Here is a 24,282-nt window from a genome sequence, read left to right on the forward strand (position 1 = left end):
CTCTACACTGTATGTACTCTAAGTATGCATGTACACACTGTATGTGTTCATGTGTTGAGTTACATTAGAATATTACATTTCCACGGGGATCAGCTTTCTCTCATTTCGTCTGCTCGCCGAAGTGGCTTCAAAATTAGCCCGTGACCCGTCAGGTGCGTACAGTATATCTTCAGCGCTGTGAACTCTCGCATAGCACACCTCATGCTGCGAATGTGTCAATATTATGAAGTGCTGTCATCTGATCTAATGGGTCCGTGTCAGTACACAAGCTGTGACCCATGCCTGCACACACACACACACACACACACACACACACACACACACACACACACACACACACACACACACACACACACACACACACACACACACACACACACACAGAGCTCGTGTCACCCTGCCTATTCTTGGCTATTGTTTTAACAAAATGCTTTGCCCATGTGCAATTTGTTCAATGCTGTATTTGTGAGTGCAGATGTATCTGATTACATTTTTCCTTGCCATAAGTCTGTGTCTTACGCAGATGCTCTGGCTCTTTGTTGACACGAGCGCTTTGCTTCGTATCTGCAGATTCTGTGACTCTGTTCTTATTTAATAAATTAAAAATCAGGGCCCAGAAAGTGAAACGTATCGCGTCTTTAGAGCAGCTTGTAATGCGATGAGCCGTCTTTGAACGCACCATCCCTGCACAAATAGTTTTTCTCTCTATTCTGTTTGATTGCATAATAAAGACACAAAAGTAACTCCATGATGCTGACGTAAAGTCTAAACGTGTGTGTGTGTGTGTGTGTCCACGCCCTCAATGGCTGCGTGCATTTTCATTTCCGTGTGCACGAGACATTAGATGTGCTCACAGACGGCCTGTCTGCCTTATTTCAACCGACGTGGAAAAATGTAGAGAATCGTCATAATTATTGCCGTTTGTTTTTCTTCCATCTGCTGCAGCACAGTATCTGCCATTGATGTTGCCTACATGTGACTTTCTTTATTGTTTGTCTTTAGTATCTATATCTGTTTACCTTGGGTGTGGGTGATTCCTCCGGGTGCTTAAAATGATTTTCGCCGATGACCTCATCCAGTATATGCGTTTGACAACTGGGAATTGGTTCATACAGAACATTTTAGCACAGCTTTCTTTTTTCGGAAAGTGGATGTAAATGATATATTTTCTCACATAGTTGAATAGTCTGGGAGTCGGGAGGGTTGTCACAGAGGTAGCCAGCTCAGCTCAGCTGGCCCTGCGAGCAGACATGCAAACTGGCAGCGTGCTCATCACAGACGGTAATGCTGTCAAGTGGAAGACTTTCTGCCACATGAGCATACCGGAGCTGTGACGCACACTTCACCCATCATCTCCGGACGTGTGCACACACACACAACGGCTCACACAAAGTTATTCCTACAAATGTCCAGCAACACGTCACTTTCTGATCGTTACACACATGCAGACTGCTCGTTATTCTCAAACCCCAAAAGTTGGAAAAATGTCCCTTTGGGCCGAAAGCCCGTTGTTGTTTTTTCCTACTATGGCAGAAAGCATGACTCTGCGTCTGATTGGTTAGCATTCGTTTCCTGGTCGGTTGCTAAGTCAGGTACAGGCATGAGGAGGGAGGTTGGTCCGGTTAGGTGTAAAATATCAGAGTAGGACAAGTGAGGCCTTCACCGTCATTCGGCATAATAATTATTATTATTAGAGCAATACGCACAAAGACAAATGGGTATCTTTTGTTGGGGTTTTAGAATAATGGCACCACATTCAGTCCTTTCAAATCAAACTTGGTTGTGTTTTGGATTAAATTAACTTTGGAGGTGTCGTTATGTTCTGAAGTTACAAATAAATCTTACTTCTGGTTCCACACGGGACTCTCACAGCCTCGGTGAAAGTTCTGTGTTTTTCCTCCCTTTGCAGACTTTGTCGCGGTTTATACTTCCTGCTTCGCGATAACAGTAAGTGGATTAGATACGCATGGATTTTGGGGGATGTACACAAACGTGCACTACTTCTACGAGCAGCCTGCGTCTCTACAAAGGGACTCGTTGGATGTGTGAAGTGATTCTGTAGGCTTCCTATCCACTCACAGACTCGCTCAGCGGCTGTGTCTGAGACTCAGTGAGTCCCAACGGGAGAAGCCACATTAAAGGTGAGTGTTGTTATTCTGCCTTCAGTCCTGCTAGACTCATCAGTTATCCTCTATGGCCTCCAGGATGTCTGCCATCCCCTCGCTCCCTCCTGTTTGTTTTGAGACAAATCTCAAAGTGGGCGTACGGAGTGGGTGCGTCTGTCTGACACAAAAGTAAAAACACATCTTTCATGTCTAAATAAATCTGACAAAGAAATGCTTTATGAGCTGCCACCTGAAGGTAGTCCTAAAAGTCGCGGTGAGCAAAGTGGCCATAACGTTTAATCCAATTGGCTTCCTAACCGTCTTAGCAGATGCTCGGCTGTAATATGAAAGTTATTCACCCACTCACTACGGCACTGTGTCTGTTATATCACCATGTCCTGTTATTCTTTATGGCTTCCATAGGCACTAAAGAGGAGAGAAGTTATTTTCTTTTCATTACTTCTCTCTCTTGGGGGAATGGGAGACTTGGTCCAGCTCTTCCCCTTCAGTCCTGAAATTCTTTTCAATTAAAGGCCTATCCTAGCAGATGGTAGAGACATCAGGCCAGAGCTCTGTTGATGTGCCGCCCCTGCAACCCAACGGACAGCCATTTCATTTACCAGGCAGTAAATCTTAAGGCACCTAATGCCCCGCAGCACAGCCCGCCAGCACCCGACTACACACACCAGTCAAAAGTGTTATGCTCCGCACTGAACTTTTACAATCCTCCACTCTCTCAATCACTCGCGTATTGTCTTTGCCACGGATCAATTAAAAGGATGAGGTCTAAGAACGTCCTCTAAGAACCGACACAGCAGCAGAGAGCATTGGAAGCGTGAATAATTTATCCCGAAACCCTATCACAGTGTTTGTATCAGTTTCCATCATAAAGCTTGTGGTGGTGGGGGGGGGGGGGGGGGGGGGGGGGGGTACATCAGCCTGTGACAGGCTCTGCAGGGAGGGTACAGTACAGGGTCCTCTGGGCAACCACATACACATAATTCCACTCGCTGTCGCCGGATGAGAGCGTGGCAGAACCACTTCGACAAACTTAAACCTTTAAAACCCTAAAGCTATAAAAGCCTTTGGTGAAAGCTTCACGTGTTGTCGGGCTCTAAACCTCCTGCAAGTATGAAAGAACATCATAAACAAAAGCATGAAAATCATCAAACTTTACACATCTCTTTACACGACGTGCACAGTTCACAGCAGAGTCTCTGCAGGTTTGTTGAGATCTGTGGAAGCACATGAAGCGCCAGGTGATGCTGATGTTTTCAGGAAGTGTAATATCTACTGCAGCTGCTGCAAAAATATACACAGAGCTTCTGGAAACACAATTAATGTCTCCCCGACTTTATGTAGACTTTGTTTATAACGATGAATGGTATGTATGTGTCTAAATAGACACCACATACCTCTCAGTTTGGGGAACCAGGATGAACTTCACTGTCGCCTCTCAGGGCGCTCGCTGCTTCCTTTGTGTTTCCACTGACACGATGAAGGGATCATTTTGCATTTGGGAGCGAATCAGCTCTGAAGCGATGTCTGAATCCATAATACCAGACACTGATTGCTTATCAAAGGAAATTGCCCGGCATGTTAAATTTCGCATATGTTTTTCTCTATTGCTTTAGCTTGTTTGAAATATGAGCGTATGATGAGAAGCAGAGTTGCTCCATGAGCAGGGAGGCAAAATGCGTCTTTTAAAAACACGCAAATACAAAAACACCTTTTCTTCCCTCACCTGCAGAAAGAAAAGCAGAAGAAGGATTAGAACCGAGAGGAACATCCCTGCAGGATGTAGATGTTCTGTTTCCTGTGGCCTGCACAGCTGATTTCATGGTATGTATGTGAAGGATGTTTTGTAAACACTGTCTGCACTGTTTCATGAACATTAATGCAGATTTGATATTTGATACCTGACAAGTGTTGATTTACGTCTCTGCCAAACGTCTGCTTTATATACAGTAGCTTGGACTATAAGGATATACAGTAATTGTACGAAACATTTACCCTGGGAAAAACAGAATGTGTTTTGATGAAGGACATCACAGCTCATTTGCTCCCCGTTTCCTGTCACGTTTGGAGACTTGTAAAAACAGCTCCTGGTGAGTGAAAAGCAGCAAAGTCTGAGCTCAGCTCGGCCCCGTCCTGTTCCCAGCTGCCGAGGCGGGGAAGAGGAGCCGGGGACCGACCGGCTGCTACTGCCAGCAAGCTGACCGCGAGCTGCCGTCAGAAGCCCGCGCCAAACCTCGCCGGTCCCAGAGGAAAGTGCCATTTTCTGCAAGAGCGAGTGAAAGTCTGGTTTCAGGCTGAAGGGCAGCTTGTTAGGCTGCTCTGCCTTTACCCACTCCTCGATCAACGGGAGCTCTGGGATGTTGGAGGAAATCCCGCAGAGTTGGAAAGAGACTCAGTCAAAACAAAGGCTCCTGTCAGGGCTCCAGCCCACAAGCATTTTCACACACTGTTCTACCTGGTAAAGGTGTTTGCAACCACTCTTCTTATTACATGCATGGGTGGAGAGGGGGATCAGTTATTGTACATGATGTGTTTTACATCTTAGGGAAAATTCCAGTTTATTACGAAATACTTGAGTAGTTTTGGCTGATGGATAACACATCAGAGGACTGTAACCTCGGACACGATTACTTTAGCTTAGCATAAAGTCTGGGAGCAGGGAGACAAAGCTAACTCTCTCTGAAGTTCTACAGAATTAACCATCTTCTAATAATTGCATGTAGTGGAAAGAAACAAGCATTCATTTGCGGTTTAAGTTTGCGATACACTTGGATGGAAAGCTGTCTTCAGGTGCGAGAAGGTGTCAGACTTCAGTCTTCTTCGAGTGTGTGGTAGACATGAGTAACACGTTATATATTGTTTGTTTAATCCGTACACAAACAGAAACGTAGAGCGTTGTGGTTTCATGGGGAGTTCCTGTGCTGGAACTACTTCTTGGCCGGGTGCAGTGCGTTCTTGTTATCACCCTGAAGACAAAGCAAAGAGCGAAGACTCCAGGAAGTCACTGGACCGAGAAACAGTTTGGACAGAGCTGGGCTGGCCGTCTCCTCCTGCTTCCAGTCTTAACGCTAAAATAAAACAATGCACTTGTAGCTGTAGCTTCACAATCAACAAGTGTGAACGATCTACTCGCCAAACTCTTGGCAAGAAAGTAAATGTTTGGTGGATGTCGGAGCTCCAGTGTTGTTACATCAGGCACGACTTCTCGTCCATCTCTCGTCCTAATCTGTCCTGCACGCAACAAATATGCTCTCTGTCTTTTTCCCCTTTCAGACAGAAGGCTTTGAGGGTGAAGTGTTATTTTACTCAGCATCCATAAATAGATCGTGCGAAGCATATCCCCCATGGAGGTGAATGCATATCATGTTAGCAGGGCTGAGTAGGTGCTAACCTGCTGCTGGCAACCTCCACACTAAACAATACTTGTTACACAGAAACACAGAAATTGGATCACTGTTGTGTGAAAAGTGAACTAATGTTATGTGGAGTAAAACACAAGAAAGTGAAACGCAATCTAATGTTGTCACGTGCTGGTTCCCTCGACAGAACTACATGACAGGTAATTGAATAACAACCGGGACGTGTTGGAACGTCTGATGTGTCGGATTTGGCAAAAATCATCAACTGAACTTCTGTTTCCTGTTTTAATTTTCATCCGTGTTGGAGAGTTACCAAGAAGCTCAGCATGAAACTACAACACAGAACTCGTCTTAGTTACAGATGTGAAGATGCTGTTGTTGGCCGGTTCACCTGGTTATGAAACAGTTTAATATGTGACGACCTACGTGAGCAAACAAGGACCATCAGCGAGAAGACGAGCGATTTCTATAAAGTTACTCTTAAAGCCTGTCCGCGCAAAATCAGATAAAGGGATTTTTTGTGGTTATTGGTGACACTGAGGCCGGATCACACAGAGAAGAAGAATTGCTAAAAGGGAAGCGAAAGCAAAAAGTGAAAAGTCGTCTTCCTCTTGTGGTATGTAGCCTGCTTTAGTTACGACATGGTAGTTTAAGGTAGTAAAACTATAAGCTACAGGTCATATAAGACATTAGAGTCAGTGCATTAAATTGAGCAACAGTTTGTTTTACTTCGATTTCAACTTTTTAATATTAAGAGGAAGATTCGATCTTACAGTTTTACTAAAGTGTTGCCAAGATGAATCATCATTTGTGGTGAGGAGAGGAACAATGAGTAAAATTGACACGCATTAAGACGTGTCGATTACAGAAACCTCAACATTACAATCAGCACAGACCAGACACGCCAGCATGTTGAGCACTGACACTGGACACGCCCTGATATTTACCTGAGCTGGTGTTGGAAAGTCATTTGCAAACTAAAAAAAATAATATCCCGGGGCATCGAACAAGCCGCCTGAGAAACCACTAACAAGTCTGCTTCCTTCCGAAACCCTCCCCCAGTAAGAATCTGCTCGCCGTGCCAGCGAACATAAAGACGTGATAGCTCATATAGCCTTGGCTAGCTCGCCGTGCCCTGCAGCCACAAGACTATTGTTGTCGTGCTCGTTTGAAGCCTGGGAAAAATATCAAAGTGTTGGAGGCTGACAGAGATTTGAACAATTAGATGTTGGCTCAGTGACAGAAAAACCTTAGACAACAGGAGAGACAGAGATAGAGAGAGAGAGAGAGAGAGAGAGAGAGAGAGAGAGAGAGAAGAGAGAGATAGAGAGAGAGAGATGGGTGAGGGAGGAGATAGAGAAGAGAGAACATAGAAGAGATAGAAGAGAGAGAGCGAGAGATAGAGAGCTTCCTCTCTCTCTCTCTCTCTCTCCTATCTCGTTTTTCTTTCTTTCTCTCTCTCTCTCTCTCTCTCTCTTCTTTTCTTTTTTCTTTCTGTCTCTTCTCTCTCTCTTTTTTTCTTTTTTCTCTCTCTTTCTTTCTTCTTTCTTCTTCCCTCTCTCTCTCTCTCTCTCTCTTTCTTCTCTCTCTCTCTCTCTCTCTTCCTCTCTCTCTCTCCCCCCCACCCGCTCTCTCTATCTGCTACTCGTTTCTCACTCTCTCTCTTGCTCGTCTCTCTCTCTTTCTTTTCGTTTTTCTCTCTCTCCCCCTCTCTTTTTTTTTCTTTCTTTCCTCTCTCTTCTCGTCGCCTCCTCGTCTCTCTCTCAGAGGTTTAACTTTCCCAGTTTCTGAGTGACGGGGCGAGGAGCAGAGGGGGGGCTCAGATATTAATGTCCTGAAGCATGACAGCTTGACACGGCCGCCTCCATTTGATCAGGAAGGCTCAGCCACTCACAGCTCTGGCACAGGACTGAACTGCTGCAGGTAGACATGTAAACATGCAACATAGACATGCTCAGGAATGTGCGTCAGTCTGAAGGTGCACTGGGCATCAGTGCGTCAAACAGCGGAGCAGACAGGCCAGGGGGGGAGATACCAAAGACCTCCAATCATCTCATTTCCAATAGGAACGACTGTCGAACAGGCATCCTCTATCTGACAGACAGAGGAAGAGAAAGAAGGGCACAGGAAGAGAGCGAGAGGAGAACGCCTGCTCGCTGCTCCGTGTTCCCAGCCAGCGCAGGAAATGAAGAAATAGGATCACATCAAAATATGCAAAGCCCTATCATCCCGAGCACACCTTTCCAAAGGCCTCAGGCAAGCCAACATAGGGTTTAGGAGATTAACCTTTTGCCAGATTAAACAATTCTATGGAGTTTATTAAAAAACGTGTTTTAACGATGAGCAAAAAAAGTAAAGCAAAGGTCTAAAGCGGTCGCTCTGCGAGGCTGGCCAACTAACACAAGACTTCCGTAAGAAGAGACGACGAAGAGATTATTAAATAATCAAGCAGAGAAGAACAAACAGTGATCAGACGAGGCCGTACGAAGCGGCAGGAGAATGTCTGCAGCAGAACTATATCACCAAAGTAAACTATCAGAAACACAGAGATGAGCCACACTGTCACACAGAGCAACATGTGACGTCAGAACAGGCTTTATACGAGTCCTGTACCATACAACGAGTATCTAACAAGACTTTCACCAGGAGAACATTGTTCATGTCTCGTGTGAAACAAAGAGCTGCTCGTGTGATGTTACGTCCGCAGCTAACCAGTCGCTTCACAGCGTTATTCACGTGGCATTGCACGTTTCTGCAGGTGTGATGAGAGACCAAGATAATAAAAAGTTCAATCATCGTCAGACGATTCTCAGATTGTATTTCTGCCTCTTTTCTAATCTGTTTATAGAGATGACGCCGTTACAATAAAGTTGGGCGCTGCAGTATATACTTTGAGACGACGTACACCTGCCTGACGCATCAAATGAATATTAATCCACAGCTGAAAATAGTCCGCAGCTAATTCTACTTGACTCCCGGTTGAGTAATGTTTTGATCAAACTTTATTAATATGACACGTCATACATCAGAATGCGGCTCTGCTGAAGGCTCGCTTAAAAAGAACATAAGTTTAAAACTCATAATACGTTTGCTGTAAACTACAGCTCCCAGATGTTTGTAGGAAATTACTGAGCCTTTGTAAGAAATGAAATATTGGGACTCAAAGATTTACACCTTCAGAGGGAAGGAATGGAGAGAGATGGTGGTTAATGTGAAGAACCTGAGAGGAGAGGAAGCCTGTAGCAGGTGGGCTGCTTCCTGCAGTGGGCAGTGATGACTGTTGGCCGACGTCTCAGCCTGCAGCTAGCTAAACATCATCTGTGGCTCCGTAAACTCCCTTTTATTTGATTTAATTTCTTCAGGTTGAAAGTTTCTTCTGGTTCCGTGACATGAGCCCATAACGCATGCACACTTTGAAGCCTACAAGTTTAAAACATGTCTTCATAAATCCCACTATAGTTTAGTTTATACGTTTGTATGTAGTGTGTGATGTTCTGGGATGGAAAGTACATTAAGGAAGTGTAAACAAGTGTGTGACGCTGTAGATCACCCGCGTTACAATCAGGGGAGCGAAGCAGGCCCTGATTAACTTAGTGCTCGTTAACACACACACGCACGCACGCACACACACACACACACACACACACACACACACACACACACACACACACACACACACACACACACACACACACAGTTATCAGTCATCCTATGACACATGCAGGACATATTTGGTGATTTATAAATGTTTTCTTCTCACTGTAACATGGTCGATGATTTCTGAGCAGCAGTGCTCTAAATCTCTTTGAATGAGTATTCTTCTCTTTTTATTACAGGTTTGAAGAAACTGAGGATGTTTATGAGACACACACTTAAAGAGTAAAAAGAAAAAAAACACACACATGGGTATCAGCTGCTCTCTTTTTTCTCCTTTCCGTTGCCTCTTCATTGAGACGTGGGGAGCTCATAAAGAGGCCGGGGAGAGAGAGAGAGAGAGAGATGGGTGATGTAATTTGCTCTTAGCGTCAGTGTGGTGCAGTCCGGTGATTTAGCAGGAGTGTGCTGAAGACATGACAGAGACTAATTGCTTTCATTAATCACGTTTTGCCGGGCCCATTTCGAGGTAAACTAATTGAAATCCTCTTACCTGTCAGGGCGCCAACCATTGTGCGGCCGGCAGGAGTCACGCAGGGAGGAGGGGGCGGGCTGAGAGGGGTGAAGGTGCAGGGAGAGAGTGCAGGAGGAGGAACAGGCAGGAAATGAAGCTTTAACTACAAATAAACCATGTCTTTGTCTAGACAAATCTCTTTTCAAGCCTTAATGCTCTCTGAAAATGTGTTAATGTCATGTGAAGTCTTTCAGGGGGCTGTGGGGCCGAGCAGAATGTGGCTCGGGAAGAAAGGCTATTTTCCAGCAAAAAAATACCAAATCAAATTATTCCCTCGGCCCAGCTGCCGGTGGCGTCGGAGAGAAAGGCTTTCGGCCTTAAGACCTTTGTGTGTGACAGGGGCCATTACTGAGCGAAGCCCCTTTATGTGGAACATAACAGAGACATCAGAAGAGACATCAGACAGAGATAAAGGAGAACTCTGAGAATCAATTACACCACTGCTCGCTTCAAGTGATACGAGCTTGATGCTGCAGCTGTAGTCGGGACACTTGATTGTTTTCAACTCCAAATATGAATTCATTACACAGCAAGAAGTGGGAGAGGAAATAAACACCTTTAAATATCTAATAGCATAGCATAAAGATTGAGGTACATTTATGAGATGAAAGTAATTCACCTGCTCAAAGCACCTCGGGACTGAATCGTTTAGAAGTTTTAAAGTGTAATTGTTCCATCTGTTATCTTATCTAAGTGTTTTTTATTTATTTTATTTTTTCCACACTATGGCCCGAGGCCAGCGTAGTTTCATGATGCACGCTCCTTTTCTTTTACAACATAAAAGCAGACCATGTGACCGGGGGGGCGAATCCACACATACCTGTCCAGCTCACACATAATGTCCCTCACTGCCAATCAGCACCAGAGTTTGGATTTAAAGAAGCGGTCACACCCGCACCCGCACCCACACACACACACACACACACCTTTTTGGCAGTGGTATCCAGGAGTTGCATAGAGGACAAATCCAAAAGTGATTGCCGTGTGAAAGGCCCTCCTCCTGCCTCCAGAGTGCGTCTCCAGTTACGAGGTCACAGACAATTAGAGAGAGAGGATCAGACTCTGTTGTCATGGTACTGCAGAGTGACTCTACACACACACACACACACACACACCCACACACACACACACACACACACACACACACACACACACACACACACACACACACACACACACATATATATGCACACACATGTGCACAAATACGGTCACCAATACAGGAGATGGAACATTGACGGACATTTACAATTCCTCACAAATGTTTGAATCACATACAAACACACCTTGCACAACCCCCCCCCCCTGCACCCCTCACCTCCCCCACCCCCCCAGACAGACACTGCCTCAGGCTTTGAGAGGAGACATTTCTTTGCGAGGTGAAAATGTAATTTAAGGTTCAGGAATGACTTTATTTGCCAGAAAAATATAATCTGTTGATCTGCAGGGTGCTTCCTGAACACCTCTTGTCACCGCGCTGTGGTGTAGCGAGGAGGAGGAGACGGGCCTGCAGGGACACGGACCGACTCCAGATCTTATCGCCGCTACCATCCAGTATTAGGTTACATCCATTTTTTAATTTAGCATACTGGGAGACAAGTCAGCATTCACAATGAAGCCTTTATGATCCGTGTCGACTCAGTGCCAGGGATGAGTATTTCTCTTCTTCGTGATAACAAACACTCCTTCAGCTTCCACGGATCAGGACGTTGTACAAACCTTTAATAAAGATGAGAAGTTTAAAGTTGGTGTTGTTGCGTGTTTGATTAAAATTTATCAGCGGGGTGTTGATATTTCTTTGTGATCATTTCTAGATGACAATGGACAGTCGAGCGTGGCCTCCAGTACATTAAATTCATAAACAGCAGTAATAATAATAATAATAATAATAATAATAATAATAATAATACACTTTCTATGGATAATTCAACACCACCACAGCGATGCAGTAGTTGTTCATTTGCAACACTAAGAAGCGCTTATGATTCTGGACCGTCCAGGATCTTTGGGGATGTCTGGTCCTATAATTTACCCAGAAGGAAAGAGAACTGGCTTCTCATTTTCTAGCTCATTTTGATTTTGTAAAAACTGTTGCAGATTCTATCAGAGATTCTATAAAATGCCATTAGCTAGCATAACTAGCTAACAGTAAGCAAACAGTTTCCAGCGGACTCGTTTTAAAACGAGAACCCTGTGAAGAGTCTTAACTACGCACATGACGGCCGGATACAGGATGTAATAGTGAAAATCTGTGGTTAGCGTGTAGCATTCGAGAAGTCTGCGTCCTTTCCAGACTGTCAACTGAAGGAGCAGAATATTAAAAACATTGTGTTCACTTTTACAAGACGGAGTTGAACGGACCATTTTCTGACAAACAACACTATTAGCTTAGCTTAATTACGGTGGTGAGTTAGCAGGACATGCTAACATCTGAACACACTGTTGATTAAATTCCCTTCATTTGCCGTGTTTTTAGTTACTACATATTTACAGGAGCATCTCTCTACGGCTACGTGCACACGTGCACATCATGTGGAGAAATCAATGCTTGACAGACCTGCAGCGTTGTGACGGTGGCTAAGCTATGAATAAACAATCGCTGTCCGTGATCGAGAGTCTCCCTCACTCGCGCGTGCTAACCTTTATGTTGTAACAGTAATCGGCCTAGCAGCTTTTCGTCAGGAGTAATATCCCTCCAGTCGTGCTGATGTGATTTGGCTGAGCAGTCCTGAGCAGCTCATGAACTAACTCAAACAATTACCATAGTGAACTCTGTCAATGCTCTTGGCTGGGGGTTCAGAGGGGGATCATGAATTATGGATTAAAGTTTGAATACCCCCCCCCCCCCCCCATAGGATGCAGGCCTCCAGATTATGCATGGAGATGTGTGTAGCTGAGCGATGACTGCTGCTGGCTGAGGGACAAGTCAGTGTCCTCTTATTAACTCGACCTGCCCGTGTGTTTCCACACTGTACAGCCACGCAGGGTGGAGGTATGAGCAGAGGGCAGAGGTGGTGTACGAGAGGGCATAGTAGGGGGTGAATGTGTGTGTGTGTGTGTGTGTGTGTTGGGGGGCACAGGGGAAGGGGAATGAGTGAGGTGTGGGGAAGAAGGGAAGAGGGGGAAGCCTTGGTTTCCTGTTCCCCAAATTCCCAGCTCCTGTCTGCGGAGCAGGTACACAAAGCCTCCCTTGAAGGGTTTGGAGAGTGGCGGCAGGATGAAACGCAGCCACTGATGGTTAACAGATCTGTCCCCCTGGACGCCCCCCGTCCCCGTCCCCCACCCCACCTCCTCCCTTCCCTCTTTTCCCCTCCCGCCCCGTTTGTTTACACTCTCTCAAGCCTTTTTTAGCATTTTCTGGCCGGGCCGGGAGACTTGGCGTGGCTCCACGCTGCTGATTGCCATATTCCCAGACCAGAAATGTCACTTACCACTTTGCTCTCCTTCATCCGCCAGTTAAACCCTTTGTAATCCCCCAGAACAGCGGAGTCACCCAGGATATCGAATATTTTCTCCTGTCCCAGTGGCTCCTCGCCCCCGCGCTGCCCCTCTGTGTCCCGGCTCAGACAGACGCAGAGCACAGAAACCGTTTCAGCCAACTGGAACCAAACATTAACATTCCTCCAGGAGCAGAATGTGACACAAAGCAACTCTCGAGTCGTTCCGTTTATCAGAGGACGTTCTCTCTGCTCTCCACTCGTAGGGTTGTTTACTAAAAGACGGATTTAGACACTTCCTTTAGTTATATTCTGTCCCCACAATACAAAACATGGAACTTCATTTGTGCAGCTCACATATTTAAAAATACATTACTCTATAGTTCAGCTGTGGACGGATTCCATTGGAACTACTTTCTACCAAACAAAGTGGCTGCTGACAGCGAGCTCTGTGCATTATTGTTATGCTTCTTTAATGCTGTGAGAACAACAAGCTAAAGTTCATTTATAGCCTGATTTCTATGAAACTTGGTGGAAGGCTGCAGGTCGGGCCAAGGTAGAACTCCTTACATTCGGCGGATACACGAACTCCGTTAACATTGTGAGATCGGATATTTGTGCTGCAAATATGTGGTGTCCGAATAATCTCGTAGTCTCCTCAAACTGCTCCCCGGTTTCATATCATATATTCTGCACACGTGGCAGAAGCTTATTGCATGTATAAAATAATAAAAAAATATTTCCTCCACTGTAGTATTTCAGGACATAAAGCAGCATCAGGACTAAGAGTAAAACAACATAACGTCTACCTATGAAACAGGGTTCACCTTTCCTTCAGTCCTACTTATAGAAGAAACAACATCACCCGTGACTTATCGAGCAAAAACAAGCCAAGGTGGGACGCAAGGCTGTTTTATTAACGGGACGAGTTTATTAAACTGGCTGAGAGGCTCCTTCTGCTGCCAGGCGAGAGGGAGCTTGGCCCGGGTCCGAGGCCCGACTTGGGAGAGCCAGCCCAATTAACACCCGAGAGGGAGGTCCTTGCAAACACACACACACACTGAGTGAGCACACATAAACATGGTGCACATGCTCACACACACACACACACACACACACACACACACACACACACACACACACACACACACACACACAGCACACAGGGAGGTCTGCAGCCAAATAAACCTGGTAGCTCATAGCTCAGAGTTAGCTCAGAAGTCACACACACACACACACACACACACACACACACACACAGTTGTAGGGTGGCCTTAGCGGGCCATATAAATCTCTGCCACTCACCTTCAAGTGGAGTGGAGCGGTGGGCCCAGTAAATACGAGGGAGTGTGTGTGTGTGTGTGTGTGTGTGTGACCGCAGACGCAGGTGGAGCGCTGGTGCGATTGGGCAGACGGTAAGCATCACCCCTGGCAACACAACACTATGACCTCGCGGTGGTTATGAGCCGTGCTGATGCAGGTTGTGTGAAAGTGTGTCGTTGTTGAACTTCAGTACCGGCTTAGCTGCAGCAGTTGTTGTGCAAGAGGGGTACAGCTTCAACTTCTACAGAAAGTAAATAAAATAGTAAAATAAATAAATAAAAACTCTAAACCAGCGTCTTGATGGACAAGAGAGAAAAATGACATAAACATGTTTCTGATTTATGATATTTGCAGCTACTGCGGAGCTAGTGTACGAGACATGATGAGAGACAATGGCTCCTTCTGTATCTTCATGCTTTATTGAAACAGCATGAGTTTGTCAAAACAACTACTTATAGTAAAATAACACATCATGTGCAATGCTGGATTCCACAGAACCCAAATACAGTTTCCCCATCTTGTGGGTGCCTCCATGTGTGTGTGTGTGTGTGTGTGTGTGTGTGTGTGTGTGTGTGTGTGTGTGTGTGTGTGTGTGTGTGTGTGTGTCACCACTCTTCCAGTCCATAAAGACCAAATCTTTTTTAGACTCAAACTCCCCTCCAACATGAATGTGTAGCGTTGTCACACTCGTCTGTGTGGGACATAGCCGAGGACGCCTGTCCCTCCGGGCTCGACGCTCCTGGCTGGGATCCCTGGCACCCACAGCATCCTGATCACCAGCTGTCCCTGCCCCACTCTGCCTGTCAGATCCCAGTAACTGAGAAATAAACAAACAGTAAACAAAGGGCCTAGTTTAGCACCAGCGCCCGCCACAGCATGACAACAGGTTTGTCACTCTCGCTTGCTGCCAAGGCTATCCGAGCCTCACGCTCCGGAGAGGAGCAAGAAGCCTTTCTTCAAGTGAAAACCACTGAAGGAGGAGCTGCAATCAGTGGCAGCGAGTTTGTCTATCCTGCCTCCAGACAAACAGCGTGAGCCAGCCAAGAGTAAAGAAAAGCAGACTGGAACCACCTAATAGTTTTGGTTCTTAGATTGAGCAGAAACCTTTCTCTCTCTTATTGTCTCAATCTGTGGACATCTGCTCGCTACAGACACAAATCCCCCTAACTTGAGACACACTAGTCACCAAGAGGAGAACACAGGCCTATTAATAGGCTTCCTGCTCATAAAAGAGATGTGGCAGATCAGGTTATTTGGGGGGAGTTTGATATGCATGTAACACAATATTAGTTCAATTGTGATGCACCGTCAGAGGCCCCCTCCATGGAAATCTGCATGAAATCACTGTCTGGGCAAGGTCGTAAATCACCAACGGCGTTGTTTATTATTGCAGTACAGTTTTATGGAGGGCGGGCGCTTTGCTGGGACGTCCCGGAGAGGAATGCCCAACAGAGGACCTGCGAGGTAATGGCCCCTTTATTTCCACGAGGGGGTTGATGGGAGTTCAGAGAAGATCAGGCCTCTAGAGAACGACTTGGTTACTATAACGCCGGGTTAAAGCACAGGAACACGTTCACAACACGTCAACAACATCACAGAGAAGCAACGTTCTGGTGGAGGACTGTACGTCAGGTACAAGCCAAACAGAAACAATCCAGCTCTTATTTTGTATTCCCTTCAGTGGCCACGCACGCCCACGTCTTCTTTCTCAAAATGTCTGGTTGTGTCTGAGTTTTTCTGCCAGGTCTCTGAGCATCGGGAAAACTTATCAAAGAGAACAGACCTCTATTCTGTGCGGAGCGAGAGCAGTCCTCTCCTAAAAAGACAGCCAGTCAGGAGCTCAGACACTACTTAGTCTTTCAGCTGTTCGGAAGTGGAAAAGCACATTAGGGGTCATTGTGCCGGCACATTCCGGCGGTAGCAGCTCGACTTGCTTTGTCCAGCCTGGCAGACATACACGCCTCACCCCGGCCATCACTCCCACTCCATCTGAAAACATAATTGATCTGGATATTAAACGGACCCCGCGGCTCTAAATAAAATTCCATGCATGCTTAATTCTCCAGCGTGGTTTGGATTCCGCACACTTTCTTCCTGTCCAGGCTTGTGTTTCATGCTGGACCTTCGTAGCTGTGACCACCTCATAACATCAGCCTCATAAATATCTTTCACGTGTTATTTAAACTAACTCAGCTCTCTATGGCTTGGAGGGGTTTGATATGATAATTATGCACGGAGGCTCCGACAGACCAGGAAGGTACGAGATAAAACAAACATCAGGCCGAGCCTCGAAGATGTGTGACGCGTGTTTTAGTTAAGAAAACGTAGCATCGTCTCACAAGAAATTGTGAAAAACATCTAATTAATAGAAATGTTATTCCAAAACAAAAGCATGTCGGGGGGGTTAGGGGCAGCTCCAGTTTCTATATCTGCTTCCTGGTAGGATTAGTGGCTGAGTTCTGTGACACTGGGGCTACATAGTGATGTTGTCCCACTATTATTAACACACAATGGAAAGAAAAAGAAAAAGGAATATTGTCTACACATAAAAAGTATTTTAATCACTGTTTTGTACCTAAAATGGGACATTTTCTGCTTATTTTCAGGTTCATACTTTGAGTCTCTACTAAAACAATTTTACATACAATCACATTATTTCTCTGGTACTGTGAATATAACTGTATTCACTCATGGTGCGCATTTAAGGTCCCAAAAAGGGGCGGTATATTCTAATGAGACTGCATGTGAGGGGTGGGGGGGGGGGTTGTTTTAAATAAAATAAATCAGAGAGCAACATGTAACAGTTCACAAATCAGTTTTATTAATTTAAACACAATCAAATAATATTGTCAAAAACATCTGTACACATATTTTGCAGACACAACAATCTTTTGCGTTTCACAATGAGGCCCATGTAGTGTAAAGTATTTCCAGTTTGCATTTATGATTGCAACATAATAAAAAAAAAGCGTGCTGTATGAATCTATAAAACATTTCCTCTAGTTACCTACCATTACCTTGATCTAGCAGCAATATGTAGATACCCCGAGCGCGGGGGAAGAAGTTGTTTTGACAGGGGAGGGGGGGGTGTTAGGGGAGAGGCGTCCACATTGAAACGTAAAGGCCAACAGTGATCATGTGCAAAGGAGGGAAAAATTAGAAACACAGCGAATGGGTTTCTGTTTAAGAAATTCACAGTCGATAGCACATGTCCTGTTTGTTCACGAACCCCTCGAAGTTAGTGGCTTTCCTCTCGACGCTCATCGTCCTCGTCCACACGGAGAAGCGTTATGAAAAGGGCTTTCAACAAGAGGGACACAGAATGTATTTTCAAAGTCGAAAATAAAAACACTACATCATACAAAATTACGCTTGCTGTACAAGAGTTGTTATAGCGCTTGTATAAAAGATAATAAAACCTATTCAAGCCTGCTTTTAAATCTCAGATTTATTCAAATTTGTTGTTAAAATGGCTCCCAGGAGGCCGGACACTGAGTCTCACTGCCGCTGCCATGTCCGGAAAACATATCAGTTTACTTTCAAATATAAGGGGTCAGGGCTGCAAGCTGGTGAAATGCTGTAAGGACACAAGTTGTGAGCTTCCTTTCTGAATAACAAACTCTTTCCCTTAAAGCGTGAGTGTAAAAAGGACTTGCAGTAGAGGAGACCTGTTCGCTGTATAAAGATGTGTTTCCTGTAGGAAACATCACAGAATCAAATGAAAGGTCATTGACACTTGACATCCATGCTTTTGGTCTTGACAAAACGATTAATCACAAAACCCCCTTATCTACACATCTGTTTACTGAACAAAACGTGAACACATCAACACTTTCAGGCGTCGCACAAGCTCATGTGCGATGGGATGCCTTTTATTATTATTATATTTTTTTTTTACTTCAATGAAAAAGCATTGCCACCTTTCAAGAGCACGTACCTAAATGAATATAGGAAGGAATAGTCCAGTGATTACAAACTTACACACACAAAAAAGATTTCCTCTATACACGATTGTCTCAGCATTGTAAATAAAGTTTTTTGTAATTTTCTTAAATTATTAGAAAACCCTTTTTTTTTTTGTTTCTTCCATAAAACGTCTTCCTTTCGCTGTGGTGGAAATCAACAGTACTTTGTAAAAGGCACGAGTCTTTTGTCGTCCAGGTGCCTTCTCAGTGGCACCGCGCCACTCACAAAGTCTCCGTTCATAAATAACAAGCTCCGGACTCGCAGGCCGACGGTTAACTGTCCGTCCCATGATGGAAGAGACTCAAAAGTCGGGCAAAAGAAAAAGACGGGAGGTGAAGAGCTAGAGGGACGGAGAAATGTCACCAGCAGTAGTCGCGGGCCTGCGGTTTACTGTAGCTGAGTTCTGTGGCGAGGCGAGGCATCAGTAGCTCTGCTCTCTTCACAGGTGTGAACCCTGACAGAGTCCCTGCACAAACAGGGGGCCGTAAAACACTTTGACAGCTTCAGAAAGCGGCCAATTCACAGTAACCAGGGCAAGCAGCTGCAGCGCCGTAAATTCACCTCTCTCCTTCGCTTCCAGAAAAAAAAAAAAAAAAAAAAAAAGGTTTAGGGTTAAGACGAAGTGTGACCACATGTCAGCACATTAACCGTGTGCTCAGCCTTCTTTTCTCTCCATTCTCCTCTTCTTCTCTTCCTGTGTAGTGGAAGACAGACGCCAGGCAGCACAGGGGGGTCTTTACTGAGCTGCAGGGTCTGCAGCAAGCGTGGGACGGGGCTGGAGGGCGGAGGTGAAAGGTTGCAGGGTATGCCGAGGCGGAGCAGGGTGTAGTGATGGTGCTGCAGTGCTACAAGTACTCCAGGTCTAGAGCGTGGTGGAGGGCCATGAGGTCTGAATGGCTGGAGATCCTCCAGAAGGGCATGTTGTGCTGAGGGAGGAATAAAAACGTCTTTTTTAAAACACTGAAAACATTTTATGTTCTGTACAATGAAGGCCTGAAACCTCAGTATCCGGTACTGTGTAGGAGTTATTTCACTATATTTATATGTTTGTATCTTATACTCTTGTATCTCATACTGTTATTCTTTTATACTTTTTTCTTAATAAGGCACATACAGGTTTGCTCCACATTTCATTGTAGCTAATTGGTTGTTACGTAACTCAAGTTACATAAGAAGTATGTTATGTAGGGTAAGGTAAGTATATAAGGTAAGTATATTACGTAGGGTAAGGTAAGTATATAAGGTAAGTATATTATATAAGTATGTTATGTAGGGTAAGGTAAGTATATAAGGTAACTATGTTATGTAGGGTAAGGTAAGTATATAAGGTAACTATGTTATGTAGGGTAAGGTAAGTATATAAGATAAGTATATAAGGTAAGTATATAAGGTAAGTATATTACGTAGGGTAAGGTAAGTATATAAGGTAAGTATATAAGGTAAGTATGTTACGTAAGTATATAAGATAAGTATATAAGGTAAGTATATAAGGTAAGTATGTTACGTAGGGTAAGGTAAGTATATAAGGTAAGTATATAAGGTAAGTATGTTACGTAGGGTAAGGTAAGTATATAAGGTAAGTATATAAGGTAAGTATGTTATGTAGGTAAGGTAAGTATATAGATAAGTATGTATGTAGGGTAAGGTAAGTATATAAGGTAAGTATATAAGATAAGTATGTTATGTAGGGTAAGGTAAGGTAAGTATATAAGGTAAGTATATAAGATAAGTATGTATGTAGGGTAAGGTAAGTATATAAGATAAGTATGTTATGTAGGGTAAGTTTTAGTATATAGGTAAGTATATAAGGTAAGTATGTTATGTAGGTAAGTATATAAGTTAAGTATGTTATGTAGGGTAAGTTAAGTATATAAGGTAAGTATGTTATGTAGGGTAAGGTAAGTATATAGGTAAGTATATAAGGTAAGTATGTTATGTAGGGTAAGTATATAAGGTAAGTATGTTATGTAGGGTAAGGTAAGTATATAAGGTAAGTATGTTATGTAGGGTAAAGTAAGTATATAAGGTAAGCAGATAAGTATGTTATGTAGGGTAAGGTAAGTATATAAGGTAACTATGTTATGTAGGGTAAGGTAAGTATATAAGATACGTATGTTAAGTATACATTTAAATGAGTCACGTTGACTTTTCGTCTTGAGTCCCGTGTTTGTTTGAACCATCCACCCGACTTACGCCGACTTTGATTAAAGTGAATTTGTAATAAGTCAATAAAACAAACTTAATCCGTTTGGAAATAAATTTCCCTCGAAACATAATTGACAATTCAGATTTTTGTACGGGAGCGTAATTATTCGGAGACCCGGCAGTACTTGCTGCCCGTCTTAGCAAGAAGAAGATTTTATTGTCTACAGCTAATACGTTCAATGATTGAAGTAAGTCAATCTGGTGCTTTCACCAGGAAAAGTAATCATATCCATATCACACGCCGACTACGCCTCCCGCTCCCTGGTGCACATGTCTAAGCAGCCGAATGGTACATCTGTACCTCTAACTCATTTCTCTTCCGCATCAACGTGTAGTTTTCTTCCACCAATCTAATCCAGTAGCTTCTTCAGCCTCAGCAGAAATGAACTCCCCACAAGCTCTTTTCAATGCCGGTATGTGTTTGGGACAGTGCAAATGAGCTGTTGTTCCCATGCAGAGGACGGGGAGAGAAACCCGAGTCGCAGAGAATGAAAGGAGCTTGTCAGGTAGAGTCCTCAGCTCCTCAGTGTGTGGAGCCCATTACCCTGCCCTTATCAAAGGTAGGGCCTCTCCCAGGCATATGTTCCGCTTAGGAGAGCCTGCACTGACCCTTAAAAAGCTCTTTGCTTTTTGTTTTGTAAATTGTCTTTGCTTTTAAGTTTAAAAGCTGGAGATGCTATCTCTGCCTTCTCTGCCAGGCGATGGCAATAACTGAAGGCACAATTGTTTCAGGGATTGAGAGTTTTTCTAGGAGGAATAAGGGCCAAGAGAACTTTTTAGACTTTTGCTTTTGTAGTTCCACACAGTGTCAGGTCTGACGTGAGCCTCCTGACGGGTGAAATTGTTGTGTTATTTCACGTCCTCTCTGATGTTGACACAGAAACCTTTTACCGCATGGCGTGTCGTGGCCCTCGCACCACTCAGACGACTTATCCTTCCATCAATGTCACACTCCAACAACTCAACTCGGAGTAAAAATATTTGCATCTTTTTCCACAGTCATTCCTGAAGACCATATTCCCAGGGTGTGTTCACTTTTCATAATACAGAGCTATTGCTTTACACACTTATCCAGGGTAAAGGTTGCTACTTCTTCCCTAATCGCTCTTCATCTGTCTTCACGCTTATATATGTTGTTTACCGAGAAACAGGTAAAAAAAGGAGCTGGAGGCTTTTCAAAGGGAAGCTCCGACACCGTGGCTCACCGTAACTGTCAGTGAAATATGCTTTTGGCCCGCTGATTAATTTGCTAATGAATATGTTTGCTGTGTGCGGCTTTGGATGGGACATTTGATTTACATCCAAACTTGGCAGAAATGCTGACAAATTGTGGAGCAAGAGCGGACAGGAAAAATAAAAAGGGAAATGTCAGATTCCTCTCAACAGATACTGTCGGCTTTCTTGATCCGTCCCGTGCTAACAGGTTTATCACTTCAGTAAATATTCTAATTTCATCAACCCTAACCCTAAGCCTTTATGCATGCTCTATTTACAATGTGCCCTTCAACACGCCTGAAAGGGCTTGCCTAACATTACACACACAGCATTCACGCTGCTCAGGGCAGCGAGCAGGAATATATAATTATGCCATCTCTCCCCTCCCCTGCTCTGTAAACCTGAGATGGCGGAGGAATAGCGTTGATTACACACTACAGACTTTCTCTCGTGTACTTGGACGCCCTATAAGAGGATAAACAAATGAGAGTAAAGTAAGGAGGAGAGCTGGAGCGCTGATTCTCTCACTCATTCATAATGAACTCCTGACCTTACGGAAAGTAATCAAACATCGTCTTTTCTCCTAGTTACGTGTATTACTGATACATGCTTTATGTGGTGTCTATTATTCCAAAACTTCTTACCTTTTTCGAGCCTTGCTCCTCTTCCACACCATCTCCAACAACAATGTAAACAACTTTCCTCCCGAACCTTTGAATTACTCTCTCAAAGCAGCTCTCCTTCCCTGTGGGGGAGCGACAGCAGGATGTTAGTGGACACTTGCAGAGACCCACACTAAACACCATCAAGTTGATTCAAAGCCACAGGGTGACAAGAGCCCCTTTAAAAACACCACACGTACAGAACAGGGCAGAGTGTAAACACTTTGAGCTCAGCGAGGAGATGTGATAAGATCAGGCCTCAGATAAAGAATCTAAAAAGCATCAACTCTGCCCTTCTGCTCCTCAAGCCGGGGACACATGCACTTAAATCAGCTAAAATCACTCTTGCATGCTACAGGGTCTACTTAGGGGACCATTGACTTAAAGGAATACTTCACCCCCAAAATGACCATCTGTATATGAATTACTAACGCTGTGTTGAAGTCTTGAATAAAGCTTTTTTCACATGCTTCTATAGTGAACGAAGAATTAAAAAATCAGAGAAATTTCTTACTGTTTAAAACACTCCTGCACTGACGAGTAACTCGTGCAGTTTTAGTGGAAATCGTGTGTTGGTGAAGTAGTGACGGACGACTGGATAAATTAGTCTTTATTATTATATATATGTTTCAGATAGTTGAGCTGTTGTTAAACGCGGCCCCAGAATCACTTCAATTCATCAAGAACTTTCTCCGTTTTTGGATTCTTTGTTCACCGTGAAGGCAGGAGAGAAAACTTTATGAGTTGAAGGTAATGCAGAGTAATCGAAATTCAAATAGTCATTTTGGGGGTGAAGTATTCCTTTAACGCACCAAAGAACCCTGAGCTCCAACTCTGGTGCGGGAGTGAAGCTTGATGTTTATTTTGCATTCGAAACAGTGAAGAAGGGGAAGGACGGGAGGAAAAGGGGGGAGATTGGAGAAAGAGGAAGAAGAGGGGGGGGGGGGGGGTCTTGTTGCTGTGGAATGACATAAATGTGCAGAAGTGGTTTCATATGCAGAGACTGAACAGGAGAGGCCTGGGGAGGCCCAGCGCAGGCCCAGCTCCAGGAAAATAATCCCAGGCTGATTAGGCCGATTCCTTCATAGAAGAACATCAACCTTCTCCGGTGACTGGATCTCCCACCCCATCCACGCCTCTGTCCCATCACTTAGGTAGCATGTGTGTCTTAACTTGTTACACTCAACCAGCTAAAACAACAAGCATTCATCACAGAGGACTAAACAAAAAAGGATTCAAATCACACGTTTACCTATTTTGGTTGCACTATAAATATTCTCGATAGGAAAGACTATCCCCAAGCCGTAGAGCAGGACTTTAGCCAGGGCCGGGATGAGCTGCGTGGTGGTCACCAGGATATTCACACAGTTTGACCTGCAGTGGAGAAGCAAAGGGATGACATCATTATAAATCTCTCTGAGGGAGGACAAAAGAAAACACAGTGTGCAGAAAATAAAGACGCTGCAATGCATCAATTGTTAAAAACATGTCATGCAATGAAGGATTGCATCTCAGATTCCTTTTAAAGTCAGATCTCTTAGCACACTTTCAAAATCAGAAGACAGATTCAGAGCATTGGCATTTTCTTTAATAGCTTGGGAATAAGGAGTTGACTTATTTACACCACATGCGAGTTTATAAATGTGCGGTGTGGGACTGGGTACAATTTTCCTCACTGGAGTCCTACCTTGAGTGGATTAATGTTAGTGCTTTCAGTGCCAGTGTTAACCAGGAGTCCGTCAAGGCTTCAATTTCTGCTCGCAATTGCAACCAGGCTTCCCTTTTGGCTGGGCCCAGTAGACCTGAAACGCAGGGTAACATTGT

At 44.3% G+C, this 24,282-nt stretch overlaps 1 protein-coding gene across 18 annotated transcripts in view; it reads right to left on the reverse strand.

Annotated features, from left to right (window-relative positions):
• Window positions 1-18,965: 18,965 nt before the first annotated feature.
• Window positions 18,966-24,282, reverse strand: part of eya1 (EYA transcriptional coactivator and phosphatase 1) — a 68,515-nt gene continuing 63,198 nt past the window's right edge. For all 18 annotated transcript variants that reach the window (XM_029457904.1, XM_029457887.1, XM_029457903.1 and 15 more), the window contains 4 exons: window positions 24,146-24,260; window positions 23,711-23,832; window positions 22,441-22,541; window positions 18,966-19,302 (listed from right to left, as the gene is read on the reverse strand). In XM_029457904.1, coding sequence (XP_029313764.1) covers window positions 19,222-19,302; window positions 22,441-22,541; window positions 23,711-23,832; window positions 24,146-24,260 — 419 coding nt within the window. In that variant the 3' untranslated portion in view covers window positions 18,966-19,221. The remainder of the gene's footprint in view (window positions 19,303-22,440; window positions 22,542-23,710; window positions 23,833-24,145; window positions 24,261-24,282) is intronic.

The sequence above is a fragment of the Cottoperca gobio genome, chromosome 20 (genome assembly GCF_900634415.1).
Source record: "Cottoperca gobio chromosome 20, fCotGob3.1, whole genome shotgun sequence".
NCBI classification, from domain to species: Eukaryota; Metazoa; Chordata; class Actinopteri; order Perciformes; family Bovichtidae; genus Cottoperca; species Cottoperca gobio.